The following is a 17,218-nucleotide window of genomic DNA, read 5'->3' on the forward strand; positions in this document are numbered from 1 at the left end:
TTTCCAGTCCCCAACAGTCACAGTTGCCTTCTGTGGGGACTTGGCTGCTGGGAAACCCAGGAGGTTCCCTTCGCTAACGGATTTGACAAATTGCACGGCGACTCCTAGCCTTGTCGGGGTCCGTAAGCCCCTGCCGAACAGTGCTGGCTTCTCTTTGCATACCGGTCCGGTACCGCCGGGCCACCGCCCGTCCACGGTCCTTACGGCTCACTCCAATCGGCCTCTCCTGCAAACGGTCACCACCGTCTGCCAACCTTGCTGTTCCGTCCGGGCCACACACCCGGACCACTTTCTGTCTGCTCCTCTACCACTTCACTCCTTCCACTTCAAACTCTAAAACTCAACTCCTTCCTTTTCCCGCCTCCAGGACTGTGCACTCCTCGGTGGGCGGGACCAACTGCCTGGCCCACCCCCTGGTGTGAGCATCAGCCCCTGGAGGGAGGCAACAAAGGTTTTTGTCTGACTTCGGTGTGCCTGACCGGGAGTGTGGGGTGTGTTGGTGTAGTGCTTGTGACGTCCTGGCTTGCCCAGGGTGCCACATTCCCCCTTAGTAAAATGCAGACCGTCCGCGGGCTGCCCGTCCATCATCGGTTTTATTTTCACAACTGAAAAAGATAAACGGTAAAACATATAAAAATATTTTTTCAATCTTCCCACATCGGGAGGCACATTCTTAAACGTTGCTAACGGTAACGGCTTCCGCTCTCTCCCACCCAAGCAACCTGGCCCTGATGCTGCCCCTAAGCAAACGGGCAGCACCCCTTGACCCCAGTCCAGCACAAGTTACCCGAGCGGGTTCTGTCCTTTTCAGGGGCCCCACGTCCATGGGGAACCCCTGAAACCCTCGGAGGATCGCCACCGGTTGCAGTAGTGGCGGGTCTGGGCCATCACTTCCCTCCAGGCCCATCCTCCAAATCAGCCTCTCCGGAGGCGGTAACGGTTTAGCCAACATTTTTATTTACATGCCACTTAGTTTGTGGTTGCCCTGCCAGTTCTCGGACTTGTCCGTAGCAGTTTCTACGAATTGATTGCAAACAGTCCCCCTTAGTTTCCTTCCGGTACCTCCTCTACGGGGGCGGGGTTTCAGCCTTCGCGCTTCTAATGCTCGAGGAGACGCTCGAGCGGGAATCTTTCGCGCCCAAGATGGCGGCTTCACAAATTTTTCGGCCGGACACCTCCGGCGGTCACAAGGCGCACCTCTACCTGACGGCAGAGTGGTAAGATCCTGTTCGTGACGCCAAGTTGTCGCGGGCGGAGGAGGGGACGCTGCGCTCTCCCACTGCTCGGGTCCGGCTGCTGCTGCTCGGTGGTGGCTCGAGCGGTGGGCCAGATCCCGGGGACTCGAGCGGCGCTCTTCGCCCGTGAGTGAAAAGGGGGGGTTGATTGTGGGGATTTGATATTGTCCGTGACGCCACCCACGGTTTTGGTGAGGTTGGTGACACCACCGCTGCTCTGGACGGGGATCCCGGGAGCGATGGCAGGGAGCAGCCTGGATGTTAGTTCTCCCCTCCGTGGGTAGGGGGTTGGTTGTCCCGGGGCCCGGTGATGGGGTAGGGATGGATGGCAGGCGGGTTACGGGGCCTGGTGAGGTGCAGGGTCGCGGGGGCAGCGCTGTGCCGCACGGCACGGTGGTACTCACTCAGCCAATGATAAACACAGAGTCTCCGGTAAAACAACCGGCTGGATGGACGGGTCCCACAGATGGCTGCGGTGCTTCTCCTCCCGGCAGGTTGATGGTGACTGCCTTTCCCTGCACCTGTGTAGTGTAGACGGTTCCAATGGGTTCCCACCGGTAACCCGCTCCCCAGCTTGGATGGGTGCTGAAGGAGCCCCTTTTGCCTGCAAGTTCTGGCCCTGGGAACTGTAGCCTTGGCGGTGACTGTGTTTCCCTCTAACGGTTGGACTGTTGCCTTCTGTCGGGACTTGGCTGCTGGGAAACCCAGGAGGTTCCCTTCGCTAACAGATTTGACAAATTCACGGCGACTTCTAGCCTTGTCGGGGTCCGTAAGCCCCTGCCGGATGGTGCTGGCTTCTCTTTGCGTACCGGTCCGGTACCGCCGGGCCACCGCCCGTCCACGGTCCTTACGGCTCACTCCAATCGGCCTCTCCTGCAGACGGTCACCACCGTCTCCCAAATTTGCTGTTCCGTCCGGGCCACACACCCGGACCACTTTCTGTCTGCTCTTCTACCACTTCACTCCTTCCACTTCAAACTCTAAAACTCAACTCCTTCCTTTTCCCGCCTCCAGGACTGTGCACTCCTCGGTGGGCGGGACCAACCGCCTGGCCCACCCCCTGGTGTGAGCATCAGCCCCTGGAGGGAGGCAACAAGGGTTTTTGTCTGACTTTGGTGTGCCTGACCGGGAGTGTGGGGTGTGTTGGTGTAGTGCTTATGACATCCTGGCTTGCCCAGGGCGCCACAAGTGCCTGATGTAGTCTACCCAAAACAGTGCTGGTCTCAGTTCCCTATAACAGAGTTTGCCCCAGTGTCCCCATAACAGTGCCCACCCAAGTCTACCCAATACAGTGTGTGACGCCCTGGACTAGCCAGGTAGTCACAGACATGACACCACACACACCCCCTTCCCTAGACAGTCACACCAGTCAAACAAAAATCCTTGTTGCCTCCCTCCAGGGTCTGATGTCCACACCAGGTGGGGCGGAGCCAGGTGGTTGGCCCCACCCACCGAGGAGTTCATAGCCCTGGAGGCGGGAAAAGTGACAGATTAGTTTTGGAGGTGAAAGTGAGAGGACACAAACTGTCGGTGTCTGGGTCGGAGCCCAGACACAAACAGCAAGGTTGGTGGCCGTCTGCAGTAGTTAGTGAATCTCTGCAGAGCCGTAGGACCGGGGTCGGGCCCGCCGGTATCGAACCGGGGAGCGGAGTGAAGCTAAGCACACAGGCAGGGCCATCGGACCCGACTAGGCTTGGAGCTGCCGACAATAGTCAAATCCGAGTGTGACAGGAACCCCAGGGGTTTCCTAACTACCCAAGTCCCGTTAGAAGGCAACCGCTCACACCGTGAGGATATACAGCCACCGCCACAGGCTAGAGATCCAAGGGCCAGCGCCTGCGGGCAAAACGGGCTCTGACGGCACCTATACGTCGGGGAGCGGACTACCGGTGGGCAACCACAGGAGTCAGAACATTCTAACAGGTGCAGGGAAAGACAGCCACCATCAGCCGTCCGGGGAGAGCACAACACTGCAGCCGGCTGCGGGACCCGTCTATCCAGCCATTTGGTTTACCAGAGACTCTGTCATTGACTACCTGAGTGAGTACACCAGTGCCGTCCGGCACCGCACCGCGCTGTCCCTGCAGCCCTGCACCCCAGTCATCCAGCCTCCCCGTTACACCACCGGGCCCCGGGATCACCAACCCCCTACCACGGAGGGGACAACATCCTAGCTGCTCCCTACCATCTCTACCGGGATCCCCGTCACCAGCAGCGGTGGTGCCCATTATCACCAAGTCCCGTGGGTGGCGTCACGAACTATCTCCCTGAACAAACCACCCCCTTTTCACTCGTGGACGAGGAGCGCTGCTCGAGTCCCCAGGTCCGGTCTACCGCTCAAGCCACCGAGCAGAAGCCCCGGACCCGAGCGTGGCGAGAGCGTCCCCTCCGCCCGTGACAAGTGCTGGTCTCACTGCCTTCAAAACAGCGTTTGCACCAATGTCTGCCTAACAGTGCCGGTCTCTATGCCCCCATAACAGCATTTGCCCTCATGTCCCCATAACATTGACATTCTTTGTACCTCCATAACAGTGTCTGCCTCAGTGTCCACATAGCAGTGCCCACCCCAGTTTCCCCATTACAGTACTTACAGCAGGTCACTCATAACAGTTCCTGTCTCCATGCGCCCATAACACTGCCCAGCCCAGTCTCCCCATAACAGTAACGGTCTCTGCACCCTCATAACAGTGTGCGTTTGGTCTCTGTGCCCCATAACAGTATCAGTGCCAACCCCAGTTTACACAAAACAGTTCCAGTCTTAGTGCCCTCATAACAGTGTTTGCCTCAGTCTCCCCATAACCGTGCCGATCTCAGTGCCCCCTATAACAGTGTCCACCCCAATTTCCCCATAACAGTGCTTGCAGCACTACCCTCAGAACAGTGCCAGTCTCAGTCTCGCCATAGCAGTGCCTGCCCCAGTCTCTTGATAACAGTGCCAGTCGCAGTGCCTCCATAACAGTGGCGGTCTCAGTGTACCCGCAAGAACTGTCCTGGAATTAAAACTTGTGTATTCTTTTGTTTACTGAACAGGACCCCAAAATCAGACCTTCAGGAAGACGATGGGGGCACATCAGAATATACAGAGAGGTCATGTGACGGAGCAGAGACCCCATTCCCCGAGCTGAAGACCCGGACGCTGCCAGTGGACAAACTATCCTGGACTCAGACAATGGCGGAGCGGTACATCAACGACAACGAGGTGACCACCAGCCCTCCCATAGCCACGAGGCCACCAGGCCCTCTACGGGTCTTCCTCTCCGCTCACATTCAACCCAAAAAATAAAAAATCCAAATGTAGCTCTGGATGTGAACACGGAAGACAGTATCCCATCCAGCAGAGCGGCGACAGAAAATCGCATCAGTTTTTGCAAAGTGTACAGCTCATCTTCTTTCCAACAGTTACTCAAGGCACACAAAGAGTTAATCCGCTGCGTGGCCCTAAATAGAATAATACATGGGGACGAGCACTGGAGACTGGCGAAGGCCTTTGCTGAGCTGGGCTACAGCTACCTGACGGTGAGAGGTGAGCCCCCCGATACCTGCAGACCCCCCCTACCAACCTGACGGTGAGTCCCCCCGATACCTGCAGACCCCTCCCCCTACCAACCTGATGGTGAGAGGTCAGCCCCCCCGATACCTGCAGACCCCCCACCAGACGGTGAGAGGTGAGCCCCCCGATACCTGCAGACCCCCCCCCACCAACCTGATGGTGAGAAGTGAGCCCCCCCGATACCTGCAGACCCCCCACCAGACGGTGAGAGGTGAGCCCCCCGATACCTGCAGACCCCCCACCAGACGGTGAGAGGTGAGCCCCCCGATACCTGCAGACCCCCCCCCCCCACCAACCTGATGGTGAGAGGTGAGCCCTCAATATCCGCATACTCCCTACCTGATGGTGAGAGGTGAGTCCCCCCGATACCTGCAGACCCCCCCCCCCTACCAACCTGATGGTGAGAGGTGAGCCCCCCCCGATACCTGCAGACCCCCCACCAGACGGTGAGAGGTGAGCCCCCCGATACCTGAAGACCCCCCCCTACGAACTTGATGGTGAGAGGTGAGCCCTCAATATCCGCATACTCCCTACCTGACGGTGAGAGGTGAGCCCCCCGATACCTGCAGGAAATTCAGTCAGACACCGCCATCTAGTGGCCATTCTGCAATTATCAGGACACACATCACGATATTAATTATATTCTAGTTAATATTTTCCTTATTAATCGCACATTTCTCTCCTCTCCTGTTTGTTGCTGAGTATCAGTGTAGATAAACAGTGTCAGCCCGGAGTGCGGACTGTAAGCCCCCAGCACGTCACTGTTATATGTATTAAAGGGGCTTCTCAAGATTAAAAAATGTGTCCAAAAGGCAGACAATGTGACAGAAACCCCCCGCTGCCCCAGCACCGCCGCTCCAGTGCCCCCCACTGCCCCAGCACCGCCACTCCAGTGCTCCCCACTGCCCCAGCACCGCCACTCCAGTGCCCCCCGCTGCCCCAGCACCGCCGCTCCAGTGCCCCCCACTGCCCCAGCACCGCCACTCCAGTGCTCCCCACTGCCCCAGCACCGCCACTCCAGTGCTCCCCACTGCCCCAGCACCGCCACTCCAGTGCCCCCCACTGCCCCAGCACCGCCACTCCAGTGCCCCCCACTGCCCCAGCACCGCCACTCCAGTGCCCCCCACTGCCCCAGCACCACCGCTCCAGTGCCCCCCACTGCCCCAGCACCGCCACTCCAGTGCTCCCCACTGCCCCAGCACCGCCACTCCAGTGCCCCCCACTGCCCCAGCACCGCCACTCCTGTGCCCCCCACTGCCCCAACACCGCCGCTCCAGTGCCCCCCACTGCCCCAGCACCGCCACTCCAGTGCCCCCCACTGCCCCAACACCGCCGCTCCAGTGCCCCCCACTGCCCAAGCACCACCACTCCTGTGCCCCCCACTGCCCCAACACCGCCACTCCAGTGCCCCCCACTGCCCCAGCACCGCCACTCCTGTGCCCCCCACTGCCCCAGCACCGCCACTCCTGTGCCCCCCACTGCCCCAACACCGCCGCTCCAGTGCCCCCCACTGCCCCAGCACCGCCACTCCAGTGCCCCCCACTGCCCCAGCACCGCCACTCCAGTGCCCCCCACTGCCCCAACACCGCCGCTCCAGTGCCCCCCACTGCCCAAGCACCACCACTCCTGTGCCCCCCACTGCCCCAACACCGCCACTCCAGTGCCCCCCACTGCCCCAGCACCGCCACTCCAGTGCCCCCCACTGCCCCAGCACCGCCACTCCTGTGCCCCCCACTGCCCCAACACCGCCGCTCCAGTGCCCCCCACTGCCCCAGCACCGCCACTCCAGTGCCCCCCACTGCCCCAACACCGCCGCTCCAGTGCCCCCCACTGCCCAAGCACCACCACTCCTGTGCCCCCCACTGCCCCAACACCGCCGCTCCAGTGCTCCCCACTGCCCCAGCACCGCCACTCCTGTGCCCCCCACTGCCCCAGCACCGCCACTCCTGTGCCCCCCACTGCCCCAACACCGCCGCTCCAGTGCCCCAGACTGCCTCAGCACCGCCACTCCTGTGCCCCCCACTGCCCCAACACCGCCGCTCCAGTGCTCCCCACTGCCCCAGCACCGCCGCTCCAGTGCCCCCCACTGCCCCAGCACCGCCGCTCCAGTGCCCCCCACTGCCCCAGCACCGCCGCTCCAGTGCCCCCCACTGCCCCAGCACCGCCGCTCCTGTGCCCCCCACTGCCCCAGCACCACCGCTCCAGTGCCCCCCACTGCCCCAGCACCACCGCTCCTGTGCCCCCCACTGCCCCAGCACCACCGCTCCAGTGCCCCCCCACTGCCCCAGCACCGCCGCTCCTGTGCAACCCCACTGCCCCAGCACCACCGCTCCTGTGCCCCCCACTGCCCCAGCACCACCGCTCCTGTGCCCCCCACTGCCCCAGCACCACCGCTCCAGTGCCCCCCACTGCCCCAGCACTGCCGAACCAGTGCCCCCCACTGCCCCAGCGCCACCGCTCCTGTGCCCCCCACTGCCCCAGCACCTTTCTCCAGTGCCCCCCCACTGCCCCAGCACCGTTGCTCCAGTGCCCCCCACTGCCCCAGCACCGCACCTCCAGTGCCCCCCACTGCCCCAGCACCGTTGCTCCAGTGCCCCCCGACTAGCTTATATTTATTTGACTGCCCCTATGAGAATCACCTCTGATGCCAAAGACCAGTGAGGAGAGGGGGAGCACCAGAAGATGATGCTAGAGCAGGGGGGCTACAGATTTATTATTTTGGAAAAGCCCTTTCAAGGGTTATTCCCATTCCATAAAATGTTGGTGTATTGCTAGTCCTAGACCACCAAGGATAACAAACACCCTAGACCACCAGGCATACTAAACATCTAGACCACCAGGGATACTAAACACCTTCACTCACAGTGATACTACCAAGGATACTAAACACCTAGACCCCTAGGAAAGCTAAACATCTAGATCACCATGGATACTAAACACCTAGATCACCAGGGACACTAATTAACTAATGCACTCTTGATACTAAACATCTACCTAGACCACCACGGATACGACAGACCTGGACCAACAGATATTAGCACCTAGACCACCAGAGATACTAATTATCATGAAAATCAGAGATACTAAAGCACATAGTCTACCAAGGACACTAAACACCTAGTGCACAAGGGATACTAAGAACATAGATAACTAGGAATACTAAATATTTAGACCACCAGGGAAACTAAACATCTAGACCACCAGGGATACTAAACACCTAGACCACCAGAGATACTAAACATCTAGACCACCAGATATACTAAACACCTAGACCACCAGAGATACTAAACATCTAGACCACCAGAGATACTAAACATCTAGACCACCAGAGATACTAAACACCTAGACCACCAGAGATACTAAACATCTAGACCACCAGAGATACTAAACATCTAGACCACCAGAGATACTAAACATCTAGACAACCAGGGATACTAAACACCTAGACAACCAGAGATACTAAACACCTAGACCACCAGAAATACTAAACATCTAGACCACCAGAGATACTTAACACCTAGACCACCAGAGATACTAAACATCTAGACCACCAGAGATACTTAACACCTAGACCACCAGAGATACTAAACATCTAGACCACCAGAGATACTAAACACCTAGAACACCAGAGATACTAAACATCTAGACCACCAGAGATACTAAACATCTAGACCACTAGAGATACTAAACACCTAGACTACCAGAGATACTAAACATCTAGACCACCAGAGATACTAAACACCTAGACCACCAGAGATACTAAACATCTAGACCACCAGAGATACTTAACATCTAGACCACCAGAGATACTAAACATCTAGACCACCAGAGATACTAAACATCTAGACCACCAGAGATACTAAACATCTAGACCACTAGAGATACTAAACACCTAGACTACCAGAGATACTTAACATCTAGACCACCAGAGATACTAAACACCTAGACCACCAGAGATACTAAACATCTAGACCACCAGGGATACTTAACATCTAGACCACCAGGGATACTTAACATCTAGACCACCAGAGATACTAAACATCTAGACCACCAGGGATACTAAACACCTTCACTCACAGTGATACTACCAAGGATACTAAACACCTAGACCCCTAGGAAAGCTAAACATCTAGATCACCATGGATACTAAACACCTAGATCACCAGGGACACTAATTAACTAATGCACTCTTGATACTAAACATCTACCTAGACCACCACGGATACGACAGACCTGGACCAACAGATATTAGCACCTAGACCACCAGAGATACTAATTATCATGAAAATCAGAGATACTAAAGCACATAGTCTACCAAGGACACTAAACACCTAGTGCACAAGGGATACTAAGAACATAGATAACTAGGAATACTAAATATTTAGACCACCAGGGAAACTAAACATCTAGACCACCAGGGATACTAAACACCTAGACCACCAGAGATACTAAACATCTAGACCACCAGATATACTAAACACCTAGACCACCAGAGATACTAAACATCTAGACCACCAGAGATACTAAACATCTAGACCACCAGAGATACTAAACACCTAGACCACCAGAGATACTAAACATCTAGACCACCAGAGATACTAAACATCTAGACCACCAGAGATACTAAACATCTAGACAACCAGGGATACTAAACACCTAGACTACCAGAGATACTAAACACCTAGACCACCAGAAATACTAAACATCTAGACCACCAGAGATACTTAACACCTAGACCACCAGAGATACTAAACATCTAGACCACCAGAGATACTTAACACCTAGACCACCAGAGATACTAAACATCTAGACCACCAGAGATACTAAACACCTAGACCACCAGAGATACTAAACATCTAGACCACCAGAGATACTAAACATCTAGACCACTAGAGATACTAAACACCTAGACTACCAGAGATACTAAACATCTAGACCACCAGAGATACTAAACACCTAGACCACCAGAGATACTAAACATCTAGACCACCAGAGATACTTAACATCTAGACCACCAGAGATACTAAACATCTAGACCACCAGAGATACTAAACATCTAGACCACCAGAGATACTAAACATCTAGACCACTAGAGATACTAAACACCTAGACTACCAGAGATACTTAACATCTAGACCACCAGAGATACTAAACACCTAGACCACCAGAGATACTAAACATCTAGACCACCAGGGATACTTAACATCTAGACCACCAGGGATACTTAACATCTAGACCACCAGAGATACTAAACATCTAGACCACCAGGGATACTAAACACCTTCACTCACAGTGATACTACCAAGGATACTAAACACCTAGACCCCTAGGAAAGCTAAACATCTAGATCACCATGGATACTAAACACCTAGATCACCAGGGACACTAATTAACTAATGCACTCTTGATACTAAACATCTACCTAGACCACCACGGATACGACAGACCTGGACCAACAGATATTAGCACCTAGACCACCAGAGATACTAATTATCATGAAAATCAGAGATACTAAAGCACATAGTCTACCAAGGACACTAAACACCTAGTGCACAAGGGATACTAAGAACATAGATAACTAGGAATACTAAATATTTAGACCACCAGGGAAACTAAACATCTAGACCACCAGGGATACTAAACACCTAGACCACCAGAGATACTAAACATCTAGACCACCAGATATACTAAACACCTAGACCACCAGAGATACTAAACATCTAGACCACCAGAGATACTAAACATCTAGACCACCAGAGATACTAAACACCTAGACCACCAGAGATACTAAACATCTAGACCACCAGAGATACTAAACATCTAGACCACCAGAGATACTAAACATCTAGACAACCAGGGATACTAAACACCTAGACTACCAGAGATACTAAACACCTAGACCACCAGAAATACTAAACATCTAGACCACCAGAGATACTTAACACCTAGACCACCAGAGATACTAAACATCTAGACCACCAGAGATACTTAACACCTAGACCACCAGAGATACTAAACATCTAGACCACCAGAGATACTAAACACCTAGACCACCAGAGATACTAAACATCTAGACCACCAGAGATACTAAACATCTAGACCACTAGAGATACTAAACACCTAGACTACCAGAGATACTAAACATCTAGACCACCAGAGATACTAAACACCTAGACCACCAGAGATACTAAACATCTAGACCACCAGAGATACTTAACATCTACACCACCAGAGATACTAAACATCTAGACCACCAGAGATACTAAACATCTAGACCACCAGAGATACTAAACATCTAGACCACTAGAGATACTAAACACCTAGACTACCAGAGATACTTAACATCTAGACCACCAGAGATACTAAACACCTAGACCACCAGAGATACTAAACATCTAGACCACCAGGGATACTTAACATCTAGACCACCAGGGATACTTAACATCTAGACCACCAGAGATACTAAACATCTAGACCACCAGGGATACTAAACACCTAGACCACCAGAGATACTAAACATCTAGACCACCAGGGATACTTAACATCTAGACCACCAGAGATAATAAACATCTAGACCACCAGGGATACTAAACATCTAGACCACCAGGGATACTAAACATCTAGACCACCAGAGATACTAAACATCTAGACCACTAGAGATACTAAACACCTAGACTACCAGAGATACTAAACATCTTGACCACCAGAGATACTAAACATCTAGACCATCAGAGATACTAAACATCTAGACCACCAGAGATACTAAACATCTAGACCACCAGGGATACTAAACACCTAGACTACCAGAGATACTTAACATCTAGACCACCAGAGATACTAAACACCTAGACTACCAGAGATACTAAACATCTAGACCACCAGAGATACTAAACACCTAGACCACCAGAGATACTAAACATCTAGACCACCAGAGATACTTAACATCTAGACCACCAGAGATACTAAACATCTAGACCACCAGAGATACTAAACATCTAGACCACCAGAGATACTAAACATCTAGACCACTAGAGATACTAAACACCTAGACTACCAGAGATACTTAACATCTAGACCACCAGAGATACTAAACACCTAGACCACCAGAGATACTAAACATCTAGACCACCAGGGATACTTAACATCTAGACCACCAGGGATACTTAACATCTAGACCACCAGAGATACTAAACATCTAGACCACCAGGGATACTAAACACCTAGACCACCAGAGATACTAAACATCTAGACCACCAGGGATACTTAACATCTAGACCACCAGAGATAATAAACATCTAGACCACCAGGGATACTAAACATCTAGACCACCAGGGATACTAAACATCTAGACCACCAGAGATACTAAACATCTAGACCACTAGAGATACTAAACACCTAGACTACCAGAGATACTAAACATCTTGACCACCAGAGATACTAAACATCTAGACCATCAGAGATACTAAACATCTAGACCACCAGAGATACTAAACATCTAGACCACCAGGGATACTAAACACCTAGACTACCAGAGATACTAAACATCTAGACCACCAGAGATACTTAACATCTAGACCACCAGAGATACTAAACATCTAGACCACCAGAGATACTAAACATCTAGACCACCAGAGATACTAAACATCTAGACCACTAGAGATACTAAACACCTAGACTACCAGAGATACTTAACATCTAGACCACCAGAGATACTAAACACCTAGACCACCAGAGATACTAAACATCTAGACCACCAGAGATACTAAACATCTAGACCACTAGAGATACTAAACACCTAGACTACCAGAGATACTTAACATCTAGACCACCAGAGATACTAAACACCTAGACCACCAGAGATACTAAACATCTAGACCACCAGGGATACTAAACACCTAGACTACCAGAGATACTAAACACCTAGACCACCAGAGATACTAAACATCTAGACCACCAGGGATACTTAACATCTAGACCACCAGAGATACTAAACATCTAGACCACCAGGTATACTTAACATCTAGACCACCAGAGATACTAAACATCTAGACCACCAGAGATACTAAACATCTAGACCACCAGAGATACTAAACACCTAGACCACAAGAGATACTAAACACCTAAACCACCAGAGATAATAAACACCTAGACCACCAGAGATACTAAACACCTAGACCACCAGGGATACTAAACATCTAGACCACCAGGGATACTTAACATCTATACCACCAGAGATACTAAACATCTAGACCATCAGAGATACTAAACATCTAGACCACCAGAGATACTAAACATCTAGACCACCAGGGATACTAAACACCTAGACTACCAGAGATACTAAACACCTAGACCACCAGAGATACTAATCATCTAGACCACCAGGGATACTTAACATCTAGACCACCAGAGATACTAAACATCTAGACCACCACGGATACTAAACACCTAGACCACCAGAGATGCTAAACATCTAGACCACCAGGTATACTTAACATCTAGACCACCAGAGATACTAAACATCTAGAACACCAGAGATACTAAACATCTAGACCACCAGAGATACTAAACACCTAGACCACCAGAGATACTAAACACCTAGACCACCAGAGATAATAAACACCTAGACCACCAGAGATACTAAACACCTAGACCACCAGGGATACTAAACATCTAGACCACCAGGGATACTTAACATCTAGACCACCAGAGATAATAAACACCTAGACCACCAGAGATAATAAACACCTAGACCACCAGAGATACTAAACATCTAGACCACCAGGGATACTTATCATCTAGACCACCAGGGATACTAAACACCTAGACCACCAGGGATACTAAACATCTAGACCACCAGGGATACTAAACACCTATACCGCCAGAGATACTAAACATCTAGACCACCAGGGATACTAAACACCTATACCGCCAGAGATACTAAACATCTAGACCACCAGGGATACTAAACACCTATACCGCCAGAGATACTAAACATCTAGACCACCAGGGATACTAAACACCTATACCGCCAGAGATACTAAACATCTAGACCACCAGGGATACTAAACACCTAGACCACCAGAGATACTAAACATCTAGACCACCAGGGATACTTAACATCTAGACCACCAGAGATAATAAACATTTAGACCACCAGGGATACTAAACATCTAGACCACCAGGGATACTAAACATCTATACCACCAGAGATACTAAACATCTAGACCACCAGATATACTAAACACCTAGACCACCAGAGATACTAAACATCTAGACCACCAGAGATACTAAACATCTAGACCACCAGAGATACTAAACACCTAGACCACCAGAGATACTAAACATCTAGACCACCAGAGATACTAAACATCTAGACCACCAGAGATACTAAACATCTAGACAACCAGGGATACTAAACACCTAGACTACCAGAGATACTAAACACCTAGACCACCAGAGATACTAAACATCTAGACCACCAGAGATACTTAACACCTAGACCACCAGAGATACTAAACATCTAGACCACCAGAGATACTTAACACCTAGACCACCAGAGATACTAAACATCTAGACCACCAGAGATACTAAACACCTAGACCACCAGAGATACTAAACATCTAGACCACCAGAGATACTTAACATCTAGACCACCAGAGATACTAAACATCTAGACCACCAGAGATACTAAACATCTAGACCACCAGAGATACTAAACATCTAGACCACTAGAGATACTAAACACCTAGACTACCAGAGATACTAAACACCTAGACCACCAGAGATACTAAACATCTAGACCACCAGAGATACTTAACATCTAGACCACCAGAGATACTAAACACCTAGACTACCAGAGATACTAAACATCTAGACCACCAGAGATACTAAACACCTAGACCACCAGAGATACTAAACATCTAGACCACCAGAGATACTTAACATCTAGACCACCAGAGATACTAAACATCTAGACCACCAGAGATACTAAACATCTAGACCACCAGAGATACTAAACATCTAGACCACTAGAGATACTAAACACCTAGACTACCAGAGATACTTAACATCTAGACCACCAGAGATACTAAACACCTAGACCACCAGAGATACTAAACATCTAGACCACCAGGGATACTTAACATCTAGACCACCAGGGATACTTAACATCTAGACCACCAGAGATACTAAACATCTAGACCACCAGGGATACTAAACACCTAGACCACCAGAGATACTAAACATCTAGACCACCAGGGATACTTAACATCTAGACCACCAGAGATAATAAACATCTAGACCACCAGGGATACTAAACATCTAGACCACCAGGGATACTAAACATCTAGACCACCAGAGATACTAAACATCTAGACCACTAGAGATACTAAACACCTAGACTACCAGAGATACTAAACATCTTGACCACCAGAGATACTAAACATCTAGACCATCAGAGATACTAAACATCTAGACCACCAGAGATACTAAACATCTAGACCACCAGGGATACTAAACACCTAGACTACCAGAGATACTAAACATCTAGACCACCAGAGATACTTAACATCTAGACCACCAGAGATACTAAACATCTAGACCACCAGAGATACTAAACATCTAGACCACCAGAGATACTAAACATCTAGACCACTAGAGATACTAAACACCTAGACTACCAGAGATACTTAACATCTAGACCACCAGAGATACTAAACACCTAGACCACCAGAGATACTAAACATCTAGACCACCAGAGATACTAAACATCTAGACCACTAGAGATACTAAACACCTAGACTACCAGAGATACTTAACATCTAGACCACCAGAGATACTAAACACCTAGACCACCAGAGATACTAAACATCTAGACCACCAGGGATACTAAACACCTAGACTACCAGAGATACTAAACACCTAGACCACCAGAGATACTAAACATCTAGACCACCAGGGATACTTAACATCTAGACCACCAGAGATACTAAACATCTAGACCACCAGGTATACTTAACATCTAGACCACCAGAGATACTAAACATCTAGACCACCAGAGATACTAAACATCTAGACCACCAGAGATACTAAACACCTAGACCACCAGAGATACTAAACACCTAGACCACCAGAGATAATAAACACCTAGACCACCAGAGATACTAAACACCTAGACCACCAGGGATACTAAACATCTAGACCACCAGGGATACTTAACATCTATACCACCAGAGATACTAAACATCTAGACCATCAGAGATACTAAACATCTAGACCACCAGAGATACTAAACATCTAGACCACCAGGGATACTAAACACCTAGACTACCAGAGATACTAAACACCTAGACCACCAGAGATACTAAACATCTAGACCACCAGGGATACTTAACATCTAGACCACCAGAGATACTAAACATCTAGACCACCACGGATACTAAACACCTAGACCACCAGAGATGCTAAACATCTAGACCACCAGGTATACTTAACATCTAGACCACCAGAGATACTAAACATCTAGACCACCAGAGATACTAAACATCTAGACCACCAGAGATACTAAACACCTAGACCACCAGAGATACTAAACACCTAGACCACCAGAGATAATAAACACCTAGACCACCAGAGATACTAAACACCTAGACCACCAGGGATACTAAACATCTAGACCACCAGGGATACTTAACATCTAGACCACCAGAGATAATAAACACCTAGACCACCAGAGATAATAAACACCTAGACCACCAGAGATACTAAACATCTAGACCACCAGGGATACTTATCATCTAGACCACCAGGGATACTAAACACCTAGACCACCAGGGATACTAAACATCTAGACCACCAGGGATACTAAACACCTATACCGCCAGAGATACTAAACATCTAGACCACCAGGGATACTAAACACCTATACCGCCAGAGATACTAAACATCTAGACCACCAGGGATACTAAACACCTATACCGCCAGAGATACTAAACATCTAGACCACCAGGGATACTAAACACCTATACCGCCAGAGATACTAAACATCTAGACCACCAGGGATACTAAACACCTAGACCACCAGAGATACTAAATATCTAGACCACCAGGGATACTTAACATCTAGACCACCAGAGATAATAAACATTTAGACCACCAGGGATACTAAACATCTAGACCACCAGGGATACTAAACATCTATACCACCAGAGATACTAAACATCTAGACCACCAGATATACTAAACACCTAGACCACCAGAGATACTAAACATCTAGACCACCAGAGATACTAAACATCTAGACCACCAGAGATACTAAACACCTAGACCACCAGAGATACTAAACATCTAGACCACCAGAGATACTAAACATCTAGACCACCAGAGATACTAAACATCTAGACAACCAGGGATACTAAACACCTAGACTACCAGA

General features: G+C 49.9%; 1 protein-coding gene across 2 annotated transcripts in view; it reads left to right on the top strand.

Moving 5' to 3' along the window:
• The window catches only part of TTC23L (tetratricopeptide repeat domain 23 like), a 40,103-nt gene that overhangs the window by 2,251 nt on the left and 20,634 nt on the right, over positions 1-17,218 (top strand). For both annotated transcript variants that reach the window (XM_075343546.1, XM_075343554.1), the window contains exons 3-4: positions 4,266-4,434; positions 4,635-4,758. In XM_075343546.1, coding sequence (XP_075199661.1) covers positions 4,266-4,434; positions 4,635-4,758 — 293 coding nt within the window. The remainder of the gene's footprint in view (positions 1-4,265; positions 4,435-4,634; positions 4,759-17,218) is intronic.

Source organism: Anomaloglossus baeobatrachus, chromosome 1 (assembly GCF_048569485.1).
Source record: "Anomaloglossus baeobatrachus isolate aAnoBae1 chromosome 1, aAnoBae1.hap1, whole genome shotgun sequence".
Classification (NCBI taxonomy): Eukaryota; Metazoa; Chordata; class Amphibia; order Anura; family Aromobatidae; genus Anomaloglossus; species Anomaloglossus baeobatrachus.